The sequence below is a fragment of the Desmodus rotundus genome, chromosome 13 (assembly GCF_022682495.2).
Source record: "Desmodus rotundus isolate HL8 chromosome 13, HLdesRot8A.1, whole genome shotgun sequence".
In the NCBI taxonomy this organism is placed as follows: domain Eukaryota; kingdom Metazoa; phylum Chordata; class Mammalia; order Chiroptera; family Phyllostomidae; genus Desmodus; species Desmodus rotundus.
The window spans coordinates 94,405,304-94,431,980 of NC_071399.1; the positions used below are offsets into that span (position 1 = coordinate 94,405,304).

The 26,677-nt window shown below is 56.5% G+C and overlaps 1 protein-coding gene across 3 annotated transcripts; it reads right to left on the minus strand.

The window, feature by feature from the left end:
- Window positions 1–1,143: 1,143 nt before the first annotated feature.
- BID (BH3 interacting domain death agonist) lies at window positions 1,144–21,039 on the minus strand. Of its 3 annotated transcripts, none has more exons than XM_024566716.4 (6): window positions 20,830–21,039; window positions 10,399–10,461; window positions 8,251–8,464; window positions 5,680–5,819; window positions 4,427–4,639; window positions 1,144–2,257 (listed from the first exon to the last, which is right to left on the minus strand). In XM_024566716.4, exons 2-6 carry the CDS (start codon window positions 10,408–10,410, stop codon window positions 2,246–2,248), a joined length of 591 nt encoding a protein of 196 aa, XP_024422484.2. In that variant the 5' UTR covers window positions 10,411–10,461; window positions 20,830–21,039; the 3' UTR covers window positions 1,144–2,245. The 3 variants fall into 3 exon arrangements, with proteins under 3 accessions (XP_024422484.2, XP_053772787.1, XP_045056375.2); XM_053916812.1 differs by lacking the exon at window positions 20,830–21,039 and adding an exon at window positions 20,557–20,808; XM_045200440.2 differs by lacking the exon at window positions 20,830–21,039 and adding an exon at window positions 11,647–11,670.
- Between the last annotated feature and the right edge of the window lie 5,638 nt (window positions 21,040–26,677).

A 26,677-nucleotide genomic window follows, 5' to 3' on the forward strand; every position in this document is an offset into this window, starting at 1 on the left:
GCGAGGAGAGCCGGGTCTCTCCCGTCAGCAGTTGCTCCCGTGGCTCTAACGAGAGTCGCGTGAGGACACAGGCCGGGCCTTCAGCGAGAGCGCGGCTTTTCCCGGCCCGCGGCTTTCCCGTCAGTCTTCTGTGGCCTTCTTCCGGCCGAAGGTGCCTCTTCGTACCTGCTTCACCCCCGCCGAGGGCGCGGCATCGTCCGCTCGAACCGTGTCCCAGCGACTGGACTCGGGCGGCGGCGAGCACACGAGCCCCTCGCTGCGGCCCCGCCGCCGCCCCCGCGCTCGGCGGGCGGGGCCAGACCCGGAGTCCGGGTGCCGTCCCGCGTCAGAGCGGCGGGGGGCGGGGCGGGCCCGGCGGCGGCCGCCGTGAACGAGGTTTGAGGATGACGGACCGGCTGGTCTCCTCACAGCCCGAGGAGCGTGCTCGACCGGGGAGCAGCCGTTCCGGGGCGTCGGCGCCGTGGTCTCGCGAGCGCGCGGCCGGGCCCGGAGCCGGACCGCACCGCGGACTTCCCGCGTGGGCGTCGCCGTCCGCGCAGCCCCCGGAACCCACCCGACGTGCAGCTGCGCCGGGCGCCTTTAAAAAAAAAATCCTCCGGCCACGGGACGTTTGCGTTTTAGGGGAAGTAGAGAAACACCGTTTGGCGGCCTCTCCCACGCACCCCGCGGGCGCTGGCGCTGACCGGGCGGCGGCCTTGCTTTATAAGCAAGGTCTGTCAGACGGCTGCTGACATCTTCACCGAATCGCGTAAAATCTGCATTAAAATAGTGGCCTAATGGGTTCATTTAAGCAAAACAGTGGCTGTTTTAGAGCTCTGCTGGTATTTAAATTGCGCTTTCTGGAAGAAAACCTCCCGGCACGGGTGCTGCAGGTGTGGGCGGGAGTGCACGTCCAATAAACGTGACCCAACTCTTTCTGCGGTGACGGGGACCCTTTGAAAAAGGTCCGCCGTAAAACCCTCCCAGTACCGCTTACCGGGAATTCTTTCCCAAACGACGGCCTTCACGCTGCGAGGGGACGATTTGCTTTTAACACTCGCGGCACGTAGCAGGCAGCAGACTGCCCGCAGCCCTGGGGTGTGTGTCTCATGCTGAACGACGTCGTCCTGTTTTCTGATGGAACATTCACGGCACAGACAGGCGTTTGGTAACAGGAAACGTTTATTGGTACTTCATCACTCTCGTTCATGAGCTTCTCCAGAGTGTCCCGTTCACAGCAACAAGGGTGTCAGCATGGAGCAAGGGTCACGTGCAAGGCACGGAACAGCATCCACTGTCACGTGTGTCAGCGCGACCCCGGGGAACACTCACGGGGCGCCGCTGCTGAATACACGCCCGCCCACGCTAAGAGATTTGATTTCGTGTCACTAGAAAAGGCACCTCGGCTGCTGAATTTTTTTAAAGTTTTTTCATGTTTTATGCCTAATAGAACCTGTTCGCTCCTGATACAGCCTCTAAAGCTTGGAGGGACTAAGGGCTACGGCTGGAAATGAAAACAAGACTACAGGCAGACAGTTTCTGGTACTCCAGCCCCTTGACAACTTCATCACAGCCTTGGACTTGTTGCACAGACACAGGTGCCTGCAGATACTTGATTTTGGAAACTGGGTGACATGGGCCCTTAAGTCCCCTCCACACCTTTTACTCGCCTGCAGTTTTTCTCGACTCTGATAAAAGGAAATTAAGTTGAAAACGTTCAACACATTCTGAATCTAGACCCCCCTGTGCTATGTGGTTTTTGAACAGGAAGACGACTCCTTCCTAAGCATTGCTATGCACCCTGTTCCTCGAGGACTTTTACTTGTAAGGGGCACGTGAGTCCCGTGTCTGGGCCTTGCTCTCCCACACACGACAGCACTGTAAGACTGTGCTCCAAGGCTACACCTTAATAAAGTGTTTTGTTTGGGACAAAAAACATGAAGTGGGTTTTTTTAATCTTCTGTCTTATAATCTGCTTTAACTTTAATTTTTGAGTGGGGACCCACACAGCTCAAAAAGATAAAGGCACAACACGTAGATTTACACGATGAGATCGAACTCGTTTGAATATGTGCAAGTTGCCATTTTCATTCAAGTATGTCACTGGGGAGACTTCTAACTGGGGCGCCAGCTTCAAGCATCACCTTTAAAACAGTGAGGAACAAACAGCTGTTGTCCTGAGTCCGTCTGCTCCAGGAGCCTTGTGTACATGTTGAGCTCCGTCTCCACAGGATGCAGGTACTAACCAGACTGTCTGCAGCCACCGTCAGTCCATCTCCTACAGCAAGAAAGAACCAGAATTAGCCGCTCTAATTTTTTTACCACCAAGATATTTGGTCATAACTCCGACTTTTTTATTTTAAATTTTTAAGGGTTGATTTGAGACAGAGCAAAACACGGATTTGTTGCTCCATTTATTGATGCATCATTGGTCAACTCATATCTGTGCCCAGGGTCAGACCCACAACCCCGGCATACCCAGGTGATGCTCCAACCACCTACCTGGCTAGGGCTGACTTTTATTTTAAATTCTCTTTCTTCTAACTTCCTTTTTGCTTGTTCTCCCTCTTTCCTAACTTGTTCTGAACAATCAGAGTTCCTTCTTTCCTTTTCCAGGGACACTTTCTCCACTGTGGCCCAGGTGATATTTTAGGCTCAGTTCTGGTATCGCAGTGTGGAAGCAGCCAGGGATGGTGCACAGTTGAATGAACGTGGCCGTGCCATTTACCAGCAGCCCTTGTGGATGGCTGGGGGTTCTATATCCCTCACCTGACCGCACACACTGCATTTCTTAGAACGGACACTCAGCTTCTGGGACAGATAATCCACACAGGACGTAAACAAGATAGTTTTCCTCTACTTCTGCCAGCAGTCGGCATCATGGGCTCGGGAGCCAGGAGCCTCTCTCTCTGCTCCGTGTCACTAAGGTGTTACCCTCAGCTGTACCCACATCCTCACGCACATCCCAGCCCACAGGCAACTTCCTTCTCTCCAGGGACCCAGGTCAGAGATGTGCTCCAGCCTGCAGCCCCTTTTGTCAGGCTAGTCGCAGGTCACACCCGGCTCACAAGGGAGCCTGGGACCATCGACAAACAGGATGGCCGCATGCCCCACACTATGGGCCCTGCGACTACAGGAGATTGGGGTGGGGGTGGCGGGACCAGATACGGGGGCATCTAGCAGTCTCTGCTACAACTGAAACCTGGATTTTAAGATTTGCTTCAAGGACTAGTTAGAATCTATAGCCCCTCACACACCCCTAACAACACCTGGAGCACACTGTTTATCTAGTACATTTAAAATCCAGTTAGGTTTTCACTGCTGTCCTCTCCTGTGAGTTCTCAGTGCTCGCTCCACACCTCTAATACAGTAGACACCACCACTCTATCGACGATTATTTTCTCAGGTCTAAACTAGCTGTCCTAATTTACAAACCAGAATTCAGCCCTTAAGCTGGGGTTTGTACAAAAACATATTCCCCAGAGGAGCCAAGATGTGGCTATTCCCACCCACAGGGTCCCTTCTGGTGCCAGGAGGCACCTCAGCGAGCCCTCAGAGTCGAGCCTCTGTTGGGGCCCTTCGGGCTTTGGGGAGTGGCCATGACATGAAACCACCATGCCCATCAGATACTGGCTGATAACTGCTGCCTGGGAACCTTCCCAGGTATCCCTGCTTCCATGGCGGACAGGAGCGTTTCAGGTTTATCGGTCAACATTAAGAGGGTTCGATGTCTGAGTCACGCTCCTGACCCATAAGATCCCAGAGTCGCCAAGATCTTCAGCTGTACAGAAGCGAGACACCCACTGCACCTGCACTCGGCTCGGTGAGGTGGGAGCAGCAGACTTGAAGGACCGTCTGCCTTCCTGGGCAGCATTGTGAGGAACTGTGAATCTCATGTCCTGGTTATCGCCTAGCGGACATGTTTCTGGGGCAGGTTTTAGACAGTTTCCCCCCCCATTCTGGCCTCTCCTTCATCCTTCTTGGTAAGCTTTTTTTTTTTTTTGTAAACATGTTTTTAAATAATTTAATCATACTTATTTTGGGGACAAGCTGAAGTTGGGAGCAGACCAGAAGCGCAGCTTGGGCCCCTCGGCCACATTCTTGGATGCTCCATGTGTCTGCCCCACAGTCACCATGCGACGGGCAGGATGAAGTGAGCCTTCCCCGCTGACAGTAGCATGTCTTACAAATAAAGCTGATGAAGCTCAAGAGGACACCAGGGGTCCCTGGTCCTCCTACCACACTGCTGTCTTGCTCACGAAAGCAGGGCCGAGCCCGTCCACCTGAGCAAGATGGCCCGCACGGCCTTCCGTGCGGCTTGGGCATCAGACTCGGGGTGAAGGGAGGGAGGAGGCAGAGGGCTCTGCCAGTCTCCTGACCTCAGGGGAGGTGGGTTCGGGGAGCAGGTGGAGACCAGGAGCATGCAGGCAAGTGCCAAGGAGCTTACATTTCTGACCAAGTCTCTCACGTAGGTGGGCAGGTTCTGGTTAATAAAATTCACTGTTGTGTGGAAGACCGTGCGCAGCAAGGACGGAGTGTGACTGGTCACCTTCCTGGCCAGCAGCATGGTCACCAGTAGCATCGTCTTCTCCTCCTCCATGTCTCTAGGGCAAGCCTGCAAGACCTGGTCCACCGCGGTGGCCAGGCATGCCCTCCGGCCCTGCAGAGGCGAGAACAGAGGGCTCCCATGGGACCCAAACCAGGACTGGGCCATGCCATCCTTCCCCCTAGGGAGCTCCAGTGCCACAGGGAGGTAGTTCCAGAGCAGCCCTGGTGGCGAGGAGAGGGAATGAGCAACAATTCATTGTTGAGAGGCAGCCGGAAAGGCAGATGAGACCATTCCCTGGAGCACGACACAGACCAGACATGTGGTCCCCGAGCATCGTGTGCCCACACCTGGCACCAGGGACCCCTGCCTCTCAGGCACTGCCATTAACAATGAGTGAGCTCCCCATGATGCCAGTGGCGGGAAAGGACCCTCAGGCTCCTGACTCCGGTGGGAGATTAAGTAGACGTGTGGGAGGGAGCCCAAGGCAGGATAGTGCAGGGGACCAGACCACTAAAGTGGGGACGAGCACCCCTGGAGGCCAGAGGCTCGGCCTGGCTGGACCCTGGAGGGTCAATGCGTCCCTAGTAGATAGCGAGGGGCACTTGCAGTTTTAGCTGGGGGTCCAAAGAATGGAGCCTCTCCCCCCTTGAACTTCTGTTGGCGTGTATCTGCCGACAGCCCTTGGGGTGTCCCCCCCGCCCCGAGTTCCGCAGAAAGGACACAGTGCTGCAGACCTGTGTTCGCACCCCTACAGCGTGAGTGAGTGGGTGGACGGCACCACGGAGCGGAGAGCAGCGGCTGAAACGCCACTCTTCTCGTCATATCCGGGGCAGGGACTGACCGTTCTCTGTCGCTGTCCCCTACAGCAGAACGTGATTTCTGGACGAATCATATGCATTTTGCTTATCTTTTTGCACTTTTATCCCCCAAATCTTAACTGTGGCTTAGGGTTCAGGTTTCTTAAATATCAAGTGACTTAATTCTTCAGAAAGACCCTTAACCATTCTGTAACCTCTATTGTCAGTTCCTTTGTGGTTGGTCACAGACTGGGCCCTTCATTGGACACTGGTCTATCTGACGGGGCACAGAAGACCCCTCCCACTCCTCAGGGACCCCAGAACAGGGACGTGGGGGGGTGGTTTCTCACTTACTTCCTCCGACAGGTTCCTGTCCCTAAACTGCATCACCAGGTGGCCCACCAGACTCGGGGGGACCCTGTGGTCCATCATGTCCCCGATCTGGGCTAGCTGCTGGGCGATGTTCCGGATGACATCTTCTTGAGTCTCAGAACCTGAGTGTTTGGGCAGGGGCGGCAGAGACGAGGCAGCCTGAGACGACGGCCTGTTCCACCCCCTCACCCCACCCCACCCCCTGGAAAAGGAAGGATGCTGCTTTGGAACAGAGCCAGTTCCCACTTGCGGAGCACCTCATGGTGGGGGGTGGAGGGGTACCCAACAGGAGACTACTGGTCCCGGGAAAAGGCCTGAGCAAGCAGGCTTCTCCCTGCCCACGGATTCCACCCTGCCCACCAAGAGGATCCGGGGTGGTCCTGGAGGCAGGAGCCTGCCAGCAGCCTGGGCCCCACCACCTGACAGGCGTGGCTGGGGCCTTGTCAGGGCAGGGGCTCCAGTCAGGCCAAGTTACAGGCCCCCCTGTCGGCCATCCCCATCCCCGTGTCCCCCTCACTCAGCAAACCTCCTCCTCACTCGGACCTGGGGGCCCTCTCCCAGGCCCTCCTCTCACTCCCTCAGGTCTGCCAGACACCCCTGTCTGAGGTGAACATCCCGCTCCCCCAGCGCACCTTCCTCTCCCACCCCGCCGCCCTGACACTCGGGACCACATCCTACATTGTGACCTGTGCCCTCTGTCTGGCCCTCTTGCCAGAGCGTCAGCTTCAGGAGGGCCCTGGTTTTTTAAAGTTTTGTTTCCTGCCAACCACACAGCACGAGGATGACAACACGCAGGCAAACGCTGAATGAAGGACTGGTGGGCGCACCCGGCTCCCAGTGACGGAGGGCTCAGTGCGCGGCAATTCTCGTCATTATTCTGACCAAAGCTTCCTTTTTCTGTGCTTGACACTCCCCTCTGGCTCCTTACTCACCAGGACGGAAATCTCACCCTTCCCATCCTCAGCCAGTGGGCAGATCCTATCTCATGGCACAGACCGGCTGCCCCTCCGGGCCAGCTCTCCCCAGCCTCGCCCCTGGACAATCAGAGGCCTCCGAACCCCGCACTCCCTGCTCCATCCGCTCACCATGCGTGGCTCGGGAGGCGTTTTGTGCCTGCGTGTTCCACCTACCTCCCCGTGGCATTGACCTTGACACATGCAGTGTCCACCCGATACCACGTTCCTCCTCGGATTTCCACGTGCTCACCTCTGCTGACATGACAAGTCACCACCGAACCTTCAATCACCTTGAACTCCAACCATTCCCTTCAAACATTCTAGCCAAACTCAACGATTCACAGCACCTTCCCCAGGCCCGGGCCTTTCCTGCTTCCCAACCTCCGGAGCAGAACTGCAGAACTGCCCTCGGTTTCACAGCCAGTTCAGTGCAGCCAGAGAGCCCTTCCTGATCCCTGCAGGTGTGGCATCCTCACTGCCAGCTCTGAAGCTCGAGCTGCACTGCCGGCCGGCTCCTGTCCCCCAGCACGGCCCCCCGCCTCCCCGTTTCAGCAGCTGCAGGAGTTGTGCCCTCTTGGTGAGTGGATTCACCCACAGAACTGGCAGTGGCCAGAGCCTATGTTTTGCCTTCTGCTTCCCTAGTTCACAGGCTCATTCCTGCTGGAGGGCAAGGTGACGTGCGTCACCCCATCACCACTTCGGCCAGCGCCACGGAGTCCCGCCAGGCTTTGCCTCTGGGGGCAAGGGATGGTGTAGAAGGCAAAGGCGTCCCCGCCCCGCCCGTCCTAGCCCTTCCCCAAAGGGGCTGGGTGCTCTCATCTCATCCCAGTGCAGCGCCTGGCCTGATGACATACTCGCTGTTTTCTCAGGTGGGGACCATTGGCCAGAACCCCAGACCTGAGACAGCTAGGGGTCTGAGGGCTGGACGGGCTGCTGGACCTCCTCACGGCCACCAGAGGGCAGTGCAAACTCCACCTTCAGGCCTCCCAGTCACCTCAGGCTTCTAAGGCAGCACATCTCACACCGGGCGCTCACCACCACCACCGCCGCCACCGGGCACACACTGGTCCAGGCCGCAGGAGCAGGGCCACGGACCCAGTGTTTGGAAACCACTGCTCCCTCACTGGGGGACAGCGGGTGCTCACCCGCCAACAGAGGGCCTGGGACGCCCCTCCCTCTGTGGGAGCAGCAGGGGCAGCTGAGGGAAGTCAACCCTGAGGCTAGATGAGGATGAGGGTGCGGGAAGTGAGGAAGGTCTGAGGACAACGGGCTGGAGGCAGGGTGGCCACGGAAGGGCCCAGGACTCGTCTGACTTGGGCTTATCATTCTCTGTTCTCTGGGCCTCGGTTTCCCCATCTGGAAACAGGAGTCAGACCCTTCAGAGCCCCTAACGTGTGGAAGTGAGTGTGCAAAGTGCTGCACAGACACAAAGAAACCACTGCAGACTCAGAAACCCCGCGAGGCCTCCCCTGCGGGGACCTGGGACCCCCCACCCGTGGCACCCAGACGTGTGGTGGGGGCTGCGCCCAAAGTCCCTTCGAGTCCTAGGTACCCTGACTGTCGCTGGTGATGCGAGGCAGGAGGGGCGGGCACCCACCTCTGTTCCGGCCCTCGGAGACAAAGTGGCTGCACCGGCTGCCGTCTGTCTGCAGCTCCTCCTCGCAGGGCCCCTGGGGGCCGGTGGGCACAGGCAGGGTACGGCCCAGCCTCTTCAGCTCCTCCTGGAGCTTGTCGCTGGGGCCGTGCTGGAGGAAGCTGAACACCAGCAGGTCCGTGAGGCGCTCAACCCCAAGGCCAGAACCGTTGTGGATCTGAGAGGAAAGGGGGTGGGAGGCCTCAGACACCAGCCCGAGACCTGAGTCACCTGTGGACACGGAGGTCCCGCCGGTCTCTGCAGGCAGAGGCCACATCTGCGGGCCTGTGTGCAGATGCTGAAGACGAAGCTCCAGGGATGCACCAGCTGGCTGTCCACAGTGTGACCGACATCCCGGCACCGTGCAGCTGGGCTGTGCTCGAGTGCGGGGCAGGGAACCGCAAGGGTGGTTTCAGGACATCCTGGCTTTTGCCAAGTCCCAGGAGTCTCTCCCCGACCCGCGCCCACCCTGCCAGCCACCTGTGGCCCTGCAGGAGCAGCTCCTTCTCCTCTGCCATCTCCTGCGGGGGCCCTGGGTGGTCTTGTGCAAACAGCAGGCTTTCAGCAAATACTGGGCAGTGGTGGCCAGATACCTTGGCACGCAGGCAGGCTGGCTTTACTTTGGGGGAACAGGGCTCCTGCTGAGACTGGGCATGGCCGTGACCTTGGCCCATCTGTTCACCATCGCACAGCCTCTGCCGTGCGACTGGTATGGGGACTTCACTCGGGACAATGTTGTTGGCATCGGTGGCCAGGTGTGCTCAGAACAATCAAAGACCCGGGATGAAGGACGGAAGCGTCCGGGAGGCCCGGACACACGCAAGCAGGCGTGCTGGGCCGCACGAGGCCAGCAGGAGATGGAGGTGCAGGTGAAATTTACTTCTATCCTAGAGTCCACGATATTTTTCAATAGAAAAATAAGAAAACTTTTAGAAGACGGTTTTTAGGGGGAAAGTTGTTTTAAATAAATAGAAGGCACATGGTAAGGTGCAGGGACCAGTGCCCACCTGGGTCGAGGAGGAGTGTTTAATGGGGACAGAGCTTCGGTTGGAGATGCCGACACTCTTCCATGAATGGACCTAATGCCCTTACACTGGACGTGTAAATGGTGAAAATGGTAAATTTTATGCCATGTATATTCTACCACAAATTAAAATTTTTTACCAAAATTTTCAAAAACTGAAAAAAAGAATCAAAGCCAAAGGTGAGAAAAACCAGTCACAGGAAGAAAATGCTGACGGTGGGGGAAGAGGCCGAGGCCTGCCCCACAGCTCCTGGTTTCCTGTGACTCCGACTCTGCGACTCTGTGGGACACAGGCAGCAGGTCTGTTTCCTCCCCTCGATGGGACAAAGGACTCTGGGAATAACCCAGGAGGAAGTGCATCCACCTCCCTGCACCGCAGGGCTGTCAGGAGAAACAGGAGAGTGGGCGGAGTGCACCCACAGCTAACGAGCCTTGGAGCACAGGAAGACTGACCCAGGGGACAGAGCTGACCCCTGGGAGAGACAGCCATGGGCCAGGTGAAAGGGCCCGAACGCAAGAGGGCTTCCCTGCTAAGCCTACAATGGCTCTCGCCCTCCCGATGCCAGGTGGCTCCTGAGCTTCTGAAAAGATGTCCGATGGCACCTGTTGCAAACCTCCCGGGTGCCAGGACCTGCTGTAGGCTCCAGAGTGCGGACAGATCCCAACCCTCTGGGGCAGCCGCTGGAGCAGTGGGGGGCCAAGGCCTGCGGGTGCACACGGAAGAGCTGGTGGCCTTGAAGACCTTACGGAACTTGGTAAAGGAATGAAGAGCTTTTGATGGAATGTTACAATTTTCTCTTCCAAGCTTGTTCAAAAGCAGGTGCAGACAAGGCCCCGTGTATATCCTGTGAAGGCAGGGGATGGCCTGTTTGACCTCTACAGCTTTCAAATGATCTCATATCAGACAGCCTCCTACAGACAGGCAGGAGGTGGAGGAGGCTGACAGCAGAGGGGGGGAGACGGGGAAAGAGTGTTGAGCCACAGGGTCCTTCTCGCCCATTTGCGGCACCACAGCCAGCAGGGTGGGCTGGGTCCCACTGACCATCCCCACACCATCCCCTGCCCCCACGCCCCAGGAAGCACCTGACCTGAGGATTCATGGCGGCTGGTGGTGCAACTGGAGTCCAGGCACAGGTGTCCCAGGCAGCAGCCTGGAAGAGACACAGACACACAGGTGGGACACCCCTTCTGGGAGGAACTGAGCACTGCAGCCCCAGAGTGGGTCCCCTCGCAGTGCGGAGACTTGGCCAGGTGCTGAGCAGCGCACCGTGCTCGCCCCTCCAGCCTCTGCCCTGCTCTCCTCCCGCTCACAATGCCCAGGCCTCACAGTCCACGCAAGGAGGGCATCTGGTTATGGATACTTTCTAAGTAATATGTACATTAGGGAGTTCCCTACAAAAACAAAACTTAGCTAATAAAGCAAACCTAGCAGTTTCCAGAAATCTGTTTTATTATTATTACCATTGGCGTGGCCACTAACCACAACTCCTCCTTCTCACAACAAAAGCACCAGCTCCTCCCCTCCGTCAGAAAGGTTCTCGGAGCCTTGGGGGATCTCCTCGCCATGCCACACGCCGGGGGAGGAGGCAGGTGGGATGCGGTGCTGATGCTGACTTTGCAGATGAGAAGACACAGTCAGACAGATCAGCCTATGATGTCACTCAAGTGACCACCCAGTTCTCCAAGAGCAACTATCCTTCACTTACAAAGCAGCTATCTTCACCGCCCTAATTCCTAAGACTGGAGAAAAAAGATGAGTTTTTTTTTTTTAAATAAAAAATTTTATTGATTTGAGAGAAAGAGAAACATTGACTTGTTGTTCCACCCATGGATGCACTCACTGGTTGATTCCTGTATATGCCTTGACCGAGAATCGAATCCACAACCTTGGCGTCACCCTCAGTTGGACGTGAAAAACCAGCAGGGACTCCATCCAAGTGGGTCGAAAGGCTGCCAAAGACTCAGGCGTCCTATCAAAGGGCCCGCATGGCCTCGCTCACTCACACACACTCACCCTGAGCTTCAGCAAAGGGCCAGCACCTCGAGCAGGGACTCACAGGGAGAAACTGAAGTGTCTGGCTTCAGGGTGGGGGTTGGAGGGGCAGCTTTCTCCAGACTCAAGGGGCTGCAGACACCACTGTTCCTTTGTTGAGACCTCCCAACCACAGCCCACAGGAGCCCAGATATGAGTCCCCACCAACCTGGCGCACGGACCACACCCCGGTGATTCTGAGTCCCAGCCCCACCCCATTCAGAGCCCAGCCAAACACCTCTTTGAAGCTGGTCCACGTAACTAGCCAGCCTGGTGCCGTGCTGCGGTTTCTCCAAAAACCTACCAAGGCTGAAATTCCAAGTAAGCGGTGAATGTACCTCTTGCTAAGTAGCCCCAAACCAGTCAGGCATCTCTCAGGCAACAAACAAGGAAGAATCAGTTTTCGAACAAATCATTTCTTGAACAGGTTTCCGGAAGGAATTCAGTTCGAGGGCCAAGGGTCCGCTGTACCGAATTGCTGGCAAAGTTCGCAAACCCACCCACACCACCGTCTCCTGAAAGGAGATGGAGAACAATTTAGCAACCCCACGTCTGCAAGGTGAACGTTCCAGGGAAGCTTGGAACGTTCAGGAGGGGTCTCCAGGGGTTTGGACCAAGTCACACCAAGATGTGCCCCTGGTATGTAAATTACTTTGAGCTGAAAGTCATGAGACCCTGCAGGCTCAGGAGACAGTTTCCCCTCTTCCTTCAAGAATTTTAAATCAGGGGCCTTGCCCATCACAAGAGTCATCGCCAGACAGAAGCTTTTAGGGCCTATCAGAGGGCAGGACAAACTGGTAACACCCATCGTTCCTTGTGGTCCTGTGATGACCGCCCTCCCTTTGAAGCCCCTGTGCTTGACCTTGCCCGTGACTCAGAATGCTTTTCTGTCTCTAGCCTCTCCTGTGTGTGGTGTGCTTCCCATATGTAAGTATGCAATTAAATTTGACCGTTTTCTCTTTTTAATGGGTCCCAAGTACATGTACTCATTAGAGTGACTGAAAGAACCTTGACGGCACAGGGAAGTCTCTTCCTCCCAGACAACCAAGCCCCGAGCTTACTCCTTTCCTCAGTCCCAAGAGCCCACGGGCTTCCCTCACTCACGGGCATCCTCCTCTGGCTTCTATTATGAGTTCTGCTTGGGCCTGTCTGCTCAGAGGGGAGCCGCCAGGAACTGAGGGAGCTGGAGGTCAGGACCCTGCGACATTCGCCCCCTTCCCTCCTCCGCCTTCCCCACAGGCCCAGGGGAAACTCAGAAGTTCAAACACTCTCTCTGACCACTTGGCTCCTCCTTCCCCTCCAAGCACAGGAACTGGGCAAGACCAGTGGTTTGCAACCCTGGCCACACACTGGAATCAGCTGGGAGGCTTTAAAAGAGACTAATTCCGGCCTGGCCGGGTAGTTCAGTTGGTTAGAGCATCATCCCAATACTCCAAGGTTGTGGGTTCGATCCCTGGTCAGGGCACATACAGGAACCCATGGAATGGAAATGAGTCCATGCACAAACCCTCATATTTAGTTAATTGATCTTTGACAAAGTGGCCAGTACAGGGGTAAACAGTCTTTTCATCAAATGGTGCTGGGATGACTGGATAACCACGAGCAGAAGGAGTTGTGGCCCTGGCCAGGTGGCTCAGGTGGTTGGAGCACTGTCCCACATACCAAAAGGTCATGGGTTCAACTGCTGGTTGGGGCACATTGGGAGGCAACCAACTGATGTATCTGTCTCACGATGATGTTAACCTCTGCCCCCCCACCCCCAAATCATAAACATATCCCATATCCTCGGGTGAGAACTTAAACAATGTTTTTTAAAGTATGAATTTGGGCCTCACCTCACATCATACACAAACACTAACAAAAAACAGATCATGGACCTAAATGGAAAGGGTAAAAATATAAAACTCTTAGAACACAAAATAAACTTCATGATGTCAGAATTGGCAATGATTTCTTAGATATGGCATCATGAGAACAAGTGACTTAAGAAAAATATATTCGTTGGACTTCTTAACAATGATAAATGTGTGTTTCAAAAGATACCATCAAGAAAGTGAAAAAACGACCCCCAGAATGGGAGAAAATATTTGCAAGTCATCTATCTCACAAAGGACTTATATCCAGAATAGGTAAAGAATTCCTATTACTCAACAATAAAAAGATAATCTAATTAAAAATTAGACAAAAGCCCTGCCTGGTGTGGCTCAGTGGATTGAGCGCCAGCCTGCAAACCAAAGGGTTGCTGGTTTGATTCCCAGTCGGGCAGAGGCCTGAGTTGCAGGTCCCCAGTAGGGGGTGCGTGAGAGGCAACCACACAATGATGTTTCTCTTCCTCTCTTTCTCCCTCCCTTCCTCTCTCTAAAAATAAATAGAAAAAAAATTAGACAAAAACCCTGAACAGTTCAAAGATATTCAAATGGCCAATAAGCACTCAAAAAAAGCTCAACATTCTTGGTCATCAGAGAGTGCTAATCAAAACCACAATGAGATGCCCACTAGGATGGCTAGAATAAAACAGAAAATATCAGTGGCTGCAAGGGTGTGGAGAAACCGGAACCCTCCCGCACCGCTGGTGGGAATGCAAAATGCTGCTGCTGCTGCTGCGGAAAACTGGCAGGTCCTCAGGACACCCGAACAGAGTTATAGTAGTTCCCTGGTAGACCTTCTGTCCAGAAGGCCGGGAGTCTTCCCCATTGGCCAAGACGGCACCAGAGGAGGTTCTCACACCAAGTGTGAGAAAGGCACTTCCCACCCCGCCCCTCCATCACCAGACCGGAGGTGGGGTGGGGGAAGACAGGCAAAGTGGGGGCAGGAGGAGGTGCTGGGCCCGGGCCTGTAATCCATCCTGAGGAAGGGGGATTGGCTGGGATGTGGGCCCACTCGGAGCACAGGAAAGTCTGGGAAGCTGATTGGCCATTTTGAGAAAGCACCTGGCCCGTCCCACACCCAAGCTAACATCATCCCAGGCGAACAAAGAAGCGCGCTGGCTCACAACCTGCCTCTGCCCCTCGCCCACCTGGTGATGCACTCTCCACCCTGGATAAATGCTACCTTGAGCTGTGTGGCTTAACAGCTGTGCAGGCTCCACACGCAGCCTCCAGGAGGGAGCCCGAAATGCAGAGCAGCTGGGAACAAGCTAAGCCACCTGGACGGGGGCTGAGACAACTTAGCAGCCACCTGCAGGCTCCAGAGGACTGTCCTTTAAAATGGAGCAGAACTCTGGGCACTGGCTTTTGTCTTGTCCTCGCTGAGGACTCGACTGGACTTTTTCCATGGCAGAAAGAGACGGTATATGAGACGGGAGTCCACCATTCTCCCAGGTCATGAAGCACCTGAACAACACCTCATTCCTCTATCACTGGCACCTGCCTCACAGGTTGGGCTTTTGTGGGGGCAGGCAGCTGGACCCCCGTTTTTGTTTTTGGTTACAATGTGACCCTGCAATCCCACTCCTAGGTATACGTCTAAAAGAAATCATGAAACCTATGTCCCCAGAAAAATTTGTACCTGAACATAACTATTCAGAGTAAGATTATACAAAGCAGTTTAAAAGTAGCATTCACCCAAATGTTCAGCTAATGAGTCAGAGAAAATGTGGAACACCCCTACAATAAGTCGTGTTTGGCCGTGAAAAGGGATGAAGCGGCACAGTAAGTGACGCAGCCCGTCACAAAAGGCCACGGCGGCTCCATTTCCTCCCACTTCCCACAACAGGCAAATCCAGACCCAGAAGGCGGGTCACGGCCGCCTGGGGCCACAGGGACCGCGGGGAGGCAGGGGCCTGGAGTGGCTGATAACGGGCCTGGAGTTTCTTTTGGGGATGTTGAATTTTCTCAAATTAGGTTGTGGTAATAGCCGCACAACTCTGAATACATTAAAAAACCACTTTAAATGGGTGGATTTTGTGATATGGGAAATACCTCAATTAAGAAAAAGGGCAGCCTCAGGGAAGGTGGTTCAAAGGGCCAGGGGCTCTTATTTTCTGTTGATTTTAGAGAGGGGAAAGGTGAGAAAGAGAACATCAATTGTTGTTCCACCCGCTCATGCACTGATTGGTTGATTCCTGTGGGTGCCCTGACTAGGGATGAATCCACAACCTTGGCGCATTGGGACCATGGTCTAACCCACCGGGCCGCCCTGCCAGGAGACCCTTCACCAGGTGACTCAGGCCATCCCCTCCCCCAGCTCTGCTGCTCAGACAGGTGCCTGGAAGCCCATCATCCTGGGGGCTAAAGACCTCAGGACCTGGAGTCTCCCGCTCCCCTCCCCCACTCAGGCCCAGGGCTTCCACAGGCACTGTGCACAGCGGGCGGGGCCGGGGGGCCAGCTGGGAATGGGACAGGTGGCCCAGGTGCTATTCCCAAAAGTCCAGGTTGGCTCCTGACGGTCTCCCTGCCCTGCCTGTCAACTCTGCGCAACTATCCCCCTCTTCCCGATCGGTCAGGAGAAAAAGGATGTGACCAAGACCCGGTCCGAGCCTTGGCCGTCTGGAGCTGGCAGGAGGGCCACCACACATGGACAGAGGGCCTCCCGTGTGTTCTGGCAGGAGATCTGGGCAGTGCATACACCCTCATCAGCATCTCCCTGATGAGACGCTGTGACCAGCGGAGGCCCCGGGCTCACCTCCTGGTCAGCCAGGTCAGAGTGTGGGAGGTCAGATATTGCCCACGGTCTGAGGAGAGAACAAGGCTGAGACGAGGCGGATGCCCAGGGCCAGGGGGTCCCACAGCCGAGCCGCTGTTGCCATCTGCCTGGGACCCCACCAGCCTCACAGCCCACAGCAGACCTCTGCAGGCTGGGTGAGGAACCGCCTGCCCCTGCAAGAAGGTTCCCAGAGGTGGGGTTGGGGGCAGTTTCCCTCTTCAGGCCCCTTGGAGCCTCCGCTGTGCTGAGCCTGCCGCAGTCCCTCCACCCTCCCCACCCCCTACCCTCTACCACCAGGCACAGAGGCTGATGGGCCCAGCAAGACAGGCAGTCTCCAAAGCGGTGCCCTTCCTGACCATAAGCCGGCAACCCAAAGCTCCAACTCCCCAGCAGAACCCACAGGCGGCCTCCTCCTTCCCGTTTCCAAGAACCCTGCCAGACAGGGATCTACCTGCCAGTCCCACCCTTGGTTAAATGCTGCCGATGCTGAGAGCTGGGCTGGCGGGTGGGACACAAAGGCCCAGCCGCCTTCTCCAAACTGAGTGCCATGCTGCTGAGGCCGCAGGCCTGGGTTTATCCTCCTGGGACCGGGCTCCTCAGCCCAGGCCCCTCTCAGGCACCAACTCCCAGGGGGACAGAAGGCCTCCGTCCCCCGGCACCAAGACCCTACCCTGTCCCGTCCCCCCGCTCTGACTGCAGCTGGCTCTGCCTAGAGCAACAGGCCTGAACCCCAGCACAAAGCAGCATGTTTTTAAAAGGCCTGGCACTCCCGGCTCGGGAGGGGACGACCTTCTGAAAGTGGACAGGTAGAGGGGTCGCAGCTGGCTCCACACCTGCCACATGACCTCACTTTCTCCATCCGGAGTAGAGGCCTGCCCCCTGCCATGGGAGCCCACTAGGTAACAGGGACAGTGCCCTAAACAGAAAGGCACCCAAAGGTCCCTCCCTTCACTGTGTGTTTGGGGTGGGGGGTGGATCTAGGCGGAAGCCCTTGGGGCATGGCCAGGCTGGGAGCCAGGGACCCAGGGCTGCAGTCCCCTGAACACCTGTCCAAACACGGCATGTGCGTGAAAAACCCCAGCGGATGCTACCCACCTGCAGAGCTTCACAAAAGAGCGTGAGAAAGTGTGATACATCGTTATGCAAATCACACCCAGTCGGAGCTGAGCCGCCCCCCACAGGACAGGCCTGGGCGATCCCACAGGTGGGACCCCTGCACACACACATGAACACGAAGGTGGTGTGGACCTGTCCCCCTCCGCACAGCCACCAGCAGGTTCCTGTCTGGCCAGGCAGAGGCCCGGGCCCCAGGCTTTGCAGAAAGCGCCATGGTAACCCTGGCACCCAGGACCCAGAGGACTGGCCTCGCCGTGTGCATGGAGGCCCCACTTCCGCACAGCTCTTCTCAGGCATCCCTGTGAGCCTCAGGTAAGGGGACCCCTTCCACCTGAGTGTGGGTCTCCTTTCTCCTTCTCCTCGGGCACCACTGCCAGCACCTGAAACCCGGCAGGGCTGCTGGGGGGCAGGACACTGAAACCCCACCCCGTGTTCTCAGGGGGCAGCTCTGGGCCCCTGGACACAGACACCCCTGGAGTCAGCCTAGTGCTTGATTCACAAGGTGGCAGATCCTACCAAAGTAGCTGCTTTGTGCCTCAGGCAGTTTGCCTTTCCTCTGAAACTTCCCCATTTTGAGCCTCGCAGGCAGGAAGAGGAGGGGGAAGGACGAGTCAGACGGAGTTGGGGCTGGGGGACCTGGGGATGATCTTGGGGCGGCATCCTGTGGAGAGGGCCTGGGGCTGGCCCTAGAAGCTCCCCCCCTTCCCTGAACACCTGCCTTGTCACCTGGGCCGCCTTCAGGGCAGGAGAGTCATGGGGGGACCACTATCCTTCTCTTGGCTCCTCACCCTCCAGGTGGAACAGGTAAGAGGTGCAAAGGTGGAGGGGCCCCACTCGGGGATGAGCAGGGAGAGGCGGCGTGTCCAGTGGTTAGAGCTGGAGCTCAGAGTCTGACTCCCTCAGCCGTGAACCTGGGCGGGTCCCGTCGCCGCTTGGTGCCTGGGTCTCCCCATCTAACGAGCAGGGATAACCCAGTGCCTGATGACCACACCGTCCGTCCACACGAGCTAATTCACACCAAGTTCTCTCTGGTGCGTGTGGCTAGTGCTGAGCTCATGCATCAGGGTCCTGCATCACCCGCCCCCCGCCCCAGCTGGCTGACCTTTCCAGACCTGTCAGGGGCTCTGGGCAAGGGTACACCGCCTCTGGGGGTGGCCAGCCAGGTGTGGCAGCCCCCTGTGTGTGGGAGGCCCGAGGGGGCGGGCAAAAGGTCACCAGGGCGGCCCCAGGAAGCACGTCCTCTGAGTGTCCTCAGGGCCAGCCCTGCAGAGCCAGCATCCCGGGTGCCACCACAGGACACACACAGTCCTTCCTGGCCTTGACCTGGATGGCACTGTCTCAGCGCCCCAGGCCTCCACCCTGCTGAGACAGGAAGAGAAGGCCAGCCAGTCCCTCCCCTTCTGAGAGAGGAAGACTCCTGCCACAAGTTCCTCCCAGATCTCCAGTCGAGTCTCCCAGGTGGGCTGCAGCCGTGAGGCCACGGGGCAGAGGCTGCAGCACCCCTTCCCACCTGGAGACGCCCTTTTCCACCCAGAGGCGCCTGCCCCAGCCTCCCCTGCGTTGTCCTGAGGGCACTTCCCCTTTTGGAGCTGGCAGGCTGCTGGTCACCGGTCAGAGTCCACGTAGATAGCCTCGCGTCCTCAGACAAACCGAACAGTGGCCAGGAGTGGACTGGGTGACGAGGTGCAAGGACTGAGAAGGACAGATCACAGGACAGTCCCGGATGTCAAGTGCAGCACAAGGAACACAGTCAGCCCCGTACTGGGGTGCCGGTGCACGGTGCCAGGCAGGCACTGGCAACATCGGGGGCAGCGCTCCGCCAAGTGTACGTGGCACACACAAGGCCCGAGGGCCGAATCCAGCCCTCCACCTTGTTTCTACCTGGTGGCAGTGCCGAGCTCCTTGCCCCTAGTTAAGGAGTAGTTACATTTCCACAGTCCTAAAGTCACATTTGGCCCTTTGAAGGCAACCGCGAGGCTGATGTGGCCCCTGGTGAAAATGAGTTTGACACCCCTGGTCTAACCACTGTGCTGGGCACCCAAAACTAGTACAGGGTACGCTGAACATGAACTGTGAAGGAAAAAAACAACCCCAGCCAACCCCTGCACCTTCACACAGCTCTTCACGCCAAACCCCGCCTCCCATCAAGGTACAGCAGTCTCCGTCCCAGCCCCTTGTGACCCCATGTCCGGCACAGCAAGGCCCCCAGCACTCCAGGGAGCCTTGCCCTCACCTCTCCCCACAGCCCCCTCCCCCTGCGACAAAACCCCGCACACTCTGGGCACAGGGGTCCTCTTTCCAATATGTCTAGCTGGAGGTCTGTGCACCTCGCCTGTAACACCAGACCCACCCCCCCACCCCCGCCCACTTTGACTCACTTCCAGAACACTCCCTCCCAGGGACTCCCGGGCCCAGGACGGTCCCCTCAAGCCTGAGCCCACCCTGGGCCCAGGGGGGTGGAGATGGAACGTGGAAAAACGCATCCTGCTGAGCCCCTTCTAGGAAGGGGCCGGTTGAGATGGCACCGAGGGAAGCTTGGGCCAGCAGATAAGCCTTGGCAGGAAGGGCCAGGGCGCCTGGTGATGGGAAGAGGCAGTTCTCTGAGAAGTGGAGATGCTCTACAGCGGGGGCCCCCAGCCTGTGCCTCACCACTTCCAGGCCTTTCAGAGGACTGTTGGGTCCCAAAAGGCGGGGCCCAAACCCACAGCTGGAGCTTCCCTCTCCCCAGCTGTGGATGGGGGAGTAAAGCCACCTCCATCCCATGGACTCCTGGGGTCACTGACATCGAAAGAATTACTTTCTGCCCCTTGCCAGCTCCACACAGAGTCCCTACGGTGCTAAGACACGCCGGGGCAGGTGCTACATCGGTGCCAGGGGAAAGTGCCACAGGCCAGAGTCCAAGGTCTGCGCCTCGATTTGGGTTCCGGACCCGTCCATTCCGGCGGGGTTTCTGGTCTTGGACGTGGGACGCAAGGCCTCCGGTCTAAGCCACGCGCTGGCGGGACGTCTGAGCCCTCCCCACCGCCACTCCGTGCCCCGGCAGAAGAGGCCACACGCGAGGCTCCATGGGGAGTAGAGGACAAAGCCTCTCGGTCCCCGGCAAGGCCTGGGCCTCTCGGCCAAGGGCGCGAAACCAGGAGCGCGCGGGCTAGGCTCTCCTGCCTCGGCCCCGTGCGCGCTGGCGGCTCCGAGCAGAAAGCCTCTCTGACCAAGTCTGGGTTGCGGGGACCACGGAGACCATGGGGGACGGAGGGCGCCCCGACGCCGGAGCAGAAGGTCCGTGTGCACCGGGTCTCCTTGCCCTCTGTTCCCACCCCAGGGCGCGCGCGGCCGCGGCCACCTCTGGAGGGCTGGGCTGGCGGCAGCCCCTCGCCCGCATACAGGAGCTCCGAGCTTGGAGCTCCCCGAGGGTCCCGAGGAGGGCCCGGGACCGGGCCGGCCGGCGGCTACTCACCCCCAGCAGCAGCCCGAGGCGCAGAAGCGACTGGCGCGTTGGCGGGCTGCGCGGGAAGCGGAGGAGCAAGCGCAGCTCACTGACTTCCTGGATCGCTGGCCCCGCCCCCGGGCCACCCCGGTCCCCGCGTCCCGCCCGGCCCCCGCACCGCGCGTGTCCCCACCAGGGCACCGCCCACGGGGATGGGGGCCCTGGCTCCGCCTGGCGCGGGCGCGGACACGCAGAGGACAAGGTCCTGATCAAGGGAGCCACCTGGGGCGGGTGGCCGCTTACCCCCGCGACGCAGGGGCGAGTCCAGGGTTTATCGCGTGGAACTGCCGGCTCTGAGGGAGCTCGGTGATGCCCGGTGCGCTCGGCGCGAGAAGTCAGGGCCGGGAAAGCCCCTCTCCAGGCCCCGCGCCCAGCGGCCGTGCGCCCAGGCCAACCACACACACTTGTGGCACCAGCGAAAGGGAAACAGAAACAGGAAAGCGAGTTTCTGGGAGGATGAGGAAGCTGCTCATCCCTGAACACTGGACTAGAAACTGAGCTTCCGAAAGAGACGAGACTGGAAGAATGTATCGCTAAAACTCTCCCCATGGTTACATTAAAATAATAAAAACCACAGGAATTTTCTAATCTCTACATTTTTGTGTTTGCTTATTTTTCCTTTTTGAGAATATTATCTTCTTACTTGACAATATTCTATGAGCTTCAGGTGCACAACCCTGTAATTAGACATTCATGTAACTTATTAAGTGATCGCCCAGTAAATCTGGTACACATCTGATACCACATGTAGTTATTACACTATTATTGACTATATTCCCTATGCTGTACTGTGTATCCCTGTGACTGTTCTGTAATTGCCAATCAGTTCTGCTCAATCCCTCCACCTTTCTCACCCATCCCCTGGGCCCCCTCCCCCATCAGGCAACCATCAGAATGTTCCCATTTCTGTTCTTGTTTTGTTTTCAGATTCCACACCCAAGTCAGATCACATGGCATTTGTCGCTGTCTGACCTCTTTCACTCAGCACAACACCCTCTAGGCCCACCCATGTTGCTGCAGATGGCAGATGTCATTCTCTTTTATGGCTGAGTCACACTCCGTTGTGTACATGCACACCTTCATCCACCCATCTATTAAAGGACACTTGTTTCCATGTCTTGGTTATTGTAAATAATGCTGCAGTGAACACAGGGGTGTTTATGTCTTTTCCATTTAGTTTTGGAGTTCTTCAGGTAAATACCCAGAGGTGGAATTGCTGGGTCCTTTGTTGTCTCTTGTTATAATCTTTGTTTTAAAGTCAATTATGTCTGGTGTAAGAATTGCTATCCAGCTTTTTTTTTTTCTTTCCATTTTCATGAAACACATTTTCCCGTCTCTTTTTTTTCAGTCTGTGTGGCTCCTTCTATCTGAAGTGAGTCTCCTAAGCAGCATAGGTACGAGGGGCGGGGTGGGGGGTTAAGGCACTCCAAACACACTCTATCCAACTGCCTGCCCCTCAGGACTTGGGGGTAATCCCTCCCTCCAGGCTTTAACTTGAATCTCCACCCCCCAAATCTCCAGCTTTTCAGTGACCTGGATACGGAAGTTGTTTTCCTCTTGTAGAAGGTTGTGTGGTGATAATGTTTCCCGGGCAGAGAGAAACGATTAGCTTGAGACCAGATTGATGGATCCAGCCCACATAGGCCTACTTTCTGCAGGAGAGAACTGCCCAGGGGCGCAGCAACACATCTCCCCATAACCCACCCCTGGGATAGGGCGCACCTGTCTGTTCTTTCCCGGACCTCCCCACCTTACCTCTGAGCTCCAGGAAACAGAGCCCCTTGGGCTTTGCTAACCCCCATCACTGGGGACTGTTGATTTGACTTTGCCATGCAGGGTATTTCTACTTGCTAACCATCATTTTGAAATCCATTGCTGGCCATTTCCCTCCCCCTCGCTTTCCTTGGGAAAATACAATGATTTTAATAACTCAATTAAAGAAAAACAAAAACACAGGGTGGTACAAAGGAAAGGCAACGTCTGTCCTTCGGTGGAAAGAGAAATAGCAGCCCTAGCACCCCAGGGAGCTGCTGTATGTGGACAGAAGTCCCCGCCCCAGGTCCCTGATTGGCCTGTTCTCATGCAAATAAGGAATCCAAATCTTTGCTGTTTGATTGGTCCAAAGGGCTTTGTCCTGATTAGTCAGAATGGAGGTGCTCTGATTAGTCAGTTAAGATGTTGCGGGGTTAGTTGTGCAGCTCTGATTGGATGGGGAAAGCCTCACTCCGATTGGTTGAAACAGGATCCCAGGAGCTCCTATTAGAAAGGCTGCTCAGGCAGTAGGAATACAGGGCGGGTTGCTCTCTCAGCACGGTTTGTGGGAGGCCTTTGTGGGGAGACAGCCTCTAGGCTGTGGATTTTGTTGTCGTTGTTTTTTTTAAACTTGAGCACAGGAGCACTTCTTGGCATGTGTCTTCTTTCTAGGGGTTCACAGTGTGAAGGGCACAGTACTCATTAGGATGCCTGATGCCAGCGACCGAATGACTGGGCAGTGGTCCGTGCACCGCACGCTGCCCTGCGGAGGAGTGAGAGGGACCCGAGGGGCAGGAGAGCGCTGTGCTCTCCCAGAACAGACACTCCTCAGTGGGCAGCCGAGCCCCCACGTAAGCGGTCAGTCGCTTCTAGCCTCGACGCTCTCGTCCCTTTAGTACATCAGGAAACCCTAAATGCTCTGCTTGTACTGTGTGTGGACCAGCCCGACCACCTCGTGTCCCCCAAGAAGCTGTGCGCGGGCTGCCAGAGGGGTTGGGCTTGTAACCAATGCACGCAGCGGGTACCCCTTCCCCCCGACCCCCCACTCGGCTTTCCTGACCCTGCTGCTGCCGACTGCGCCACTCCAGGCCGAGTGGCAGACGGCACGCTTCCCTGTGTTCCTGAACAGGACTCTGGACGTCGTTTCATTACTCTAGGCCTGGGAGTCACGGTGACAAAGCCACGCCCTGCACACTGCGTCTCCGGGCTGCTCCCGCCTCTGTGAACGCCGGGTGGCAACAACGCTGCCTTGCACGTCGTCCTACAAACCTTTCTGTGGACGCGTCTTCACTCCTCTTGCGTGTGGCACAGAAGAGCGGAACCGCTTGGTCTAGGGTTGGGGAGTGCTGACTTCGTGAGAAACTGCTCGCTTCCCCACGTGGCCGCACGGCTGCGCCCTCCCACCAGCTGCCCCACCTCCTGGGGCTCCCCTGCCAACTCTCGCACCACCACCAGGCTTCCCGTATTCTTTCCCTCTTTACAGGTCAGATGATGGTCTCCCAGGCCTTTCACTGACCCACGAAGTCTTGTGCACGCGCCCCCTCTGGGAGCGCAGCTCCTACCGCCGCGCCTTGTTACTCTGCTTCGGCCCAGCAGCCTGGGGCTCCGGGCCTGCTCTGTTTCCGTGGCACAACCGGGAGCATTCTGCAATTACTCCTTTGTGCTGGACGGTCTCCCCTCCCTGGAAAGAACTCTGTGAGGAGGTCAATAACTTGCTTTACTCAAGCGCCTTGCCTGCCTGGTGCCGAAAACAGTACCTGGTGCTCAGGGTGCTCTGCAAACGGAACGAACGTGTGGACGAGAAGGCCGGGTGGGGCGGGTGCTGGACAGCAGATCAAAGGGCACCGTGAGGGCGAGGGACTGGTGGCTGAGACCCGGGTCTGAGAAGGTCGTCTCTAAGCCGGTGGCTAAGGTCGAAGGGACCAGACCTGGCAACAGGGGAAGACCGTTGGGGGCCCAGGGCACATGTACTGCCAGGGTCCCAAGGCGGAGAGGGGCTCGCAGCTGGGGCATCGCAGGCGAGGGTCGGAGGGAGGCTGTGGAGCCTGGGTGAACAGCTTCGGATCTTATCCTAAACAGTGTGGCCCCACTGACCCTGTCATGCAGGGCGGGGTTTCTACCACTTGGTCTGCACTTGGAACCAGCTTGTTGCAAGTTTCTCAAGAGCTTCTTGTGGTCGGGGTAGTTTCTCCCGAGTCCAGTCCCCTGGTTCTGATTTGCTGCTCCTCTTATGCTTTGGGCTTTAAAATCTGTCGGCGTTGTTTGTAAATTAAGAGAGAAGGATGCTTCTCGAAAAGGCCATAGGGTCAGAAAACAGATTAGTGGCTACCACAGATTGGAAGGGGGAACGGCTATGGGAGAACAGGGAAATTCTGGGGGAGATGGAACACGTCTATGTCCTGATTGTGCTGATGGTTACACAGCTGTGTACTTTTGTCAAAAGTATAAGAACTTGCCCTGGCCTGTGTGGCTCAGTGGATTGAGTGCCAGCCTGTGAACCAAAGGGTCGCAAGTTTGATTCCCAGTCAGGGCTCATGCCTGGGTTGTGGTCCAGGTCCCCAGTAAGGGGCGCCTGACAGGCAACCACACATGGATATTTCCCTCCCTCTCTTTCGCCTTCTCTTTCCCTCTCTCTAAAAATAAATAAATAAATAATCTTAAAAAAAAAAACTATAAGAACTCTCACAGAACTGTGCACTAAAAGATGAATTTTACTATATGTAAAAATGATAATTCAAAATGAAGTAAATACATAAATAAATAAACGAGAGAATAATGTTCTTGGTAATGAAAACAGGATGCAAACCCCATGAGGTTTTCGCTGAGAGGGTGCAGCTGGCTGAGCAGTCAGAACCTCAGTTTCCCCTTTCCCTGAGGTCCCCGCTCTGCTGGTGGGGAGGCCCCATCCTTGTGGGAAGCACCCCCTACCCCCACCAGCCTAAGTTCTCTTTATTGCAGCAGAAACAGCCTGGCATTTTCAAAAACATTTCTGAGGAGCTTCGTTTCTAAAAGGTTTTTCCTAAAGTCCACTGTAAGGGGCTGAATTGTCTCCCCCAAATTCACGTGTTGGAGCACTAACCCCTGGCCTCCCAGAGTGTGAGTGCTTTTGGGGACGGGGCCTTCACAGGAGTCAGTGGGGTTAAATGAGGTCGTTAGAGTGGGCCCTGATCCGGTCCAAGTGTTGTCCTTATGGGAACGGGGCAGGACGCAGACACACACAGAGGAAGGGCCAGGTGAGGGCACAGGGAGGAGGCCCTGTCCACACGCTGAGCAGAGTGGCCTCGGGAGAAAGCGCCCAACACCACCTCCATCTGGGACTTCTGTCCTCTAAGCCATCGGGTCTGTGCACTTTCTTATGGCAGCTCTGGTGACACTTCCATCATTTCACCTGTCCCTAGGAACCTGCCTTGCCCTGATCTTCTGCTGCTGCCCTGTCCTCAAGGGAAAGCTCGCCCTTTTCTAGCAAAACTCAAATCTTTCGCTTCTCCTCAGGCCTGGGTCCCTGAGTGTTCTCCTCATAGTCTGTCTTTTGCCTCGGTGCCTGCTGACTTATGGGGAGCAGTGTTGGGCTCCCCCAAACTCCTGTTAGGACCTGGCCTGTCCAGGCTTGGGCCCAGGGCCAGGTCCTGCTCAGGCCCACACCCAGGCCTGCAGGGAAACTGAACCCCCAGCCTCAGGCACCACCCGCGTGTGGCCCCCAGCCCTGTCAGCAGGGCACCCCCAGGCCGCTCCATCCGCAGTGCCTGTTCAAGGCTGACTTGGCGGATCGAGGTGCTGAAGGTATTCTGGTGTGAGGACCGCTTATGGCTGAACACTGGTTTGGGAAGATGCACCAAGAACGCCTGTTGCATTGCAGGTGGAGAGGCAGATGTGGTGTGGGGCTTCCCGGCTCTTCTTGGCCTCCCTGACCCTGGCCCAGCCCGAACTTTGAGCCTGAACGATCTCCTAATCACTAGGTAAGCTTGTCTTATTTTATTTTAATTATTTTTAATCCTCACCTGAGGATGTTTTACTTTTGCTTCTAGAGGGAAGGGAAGGGGGAGAGGGAAATATTGGTTCACAAGACAACACCCAACCAGCTGAGCTATTGGCCAGGGCTGTAGCTTGTTTAAAAATCATGTATTCATGCTTTAGAGTGAAAAAAAATTAGTGTTTCCTTTTATTCTTCTTTTAAAAAAAATCTCCAGTGCAGTGGACTGGATAAGTCACGCCTCTGGTTCTTAGCAAAGTTCTCGTCATCAGTTTATTTATCCTCTTCCCTTCCCTTTTCCGTCCCTTCTCCCTCAGAGGCAACCACCCTGATAGGTGTGTCGTATGTCATTCATTTGAATAAAGTCTT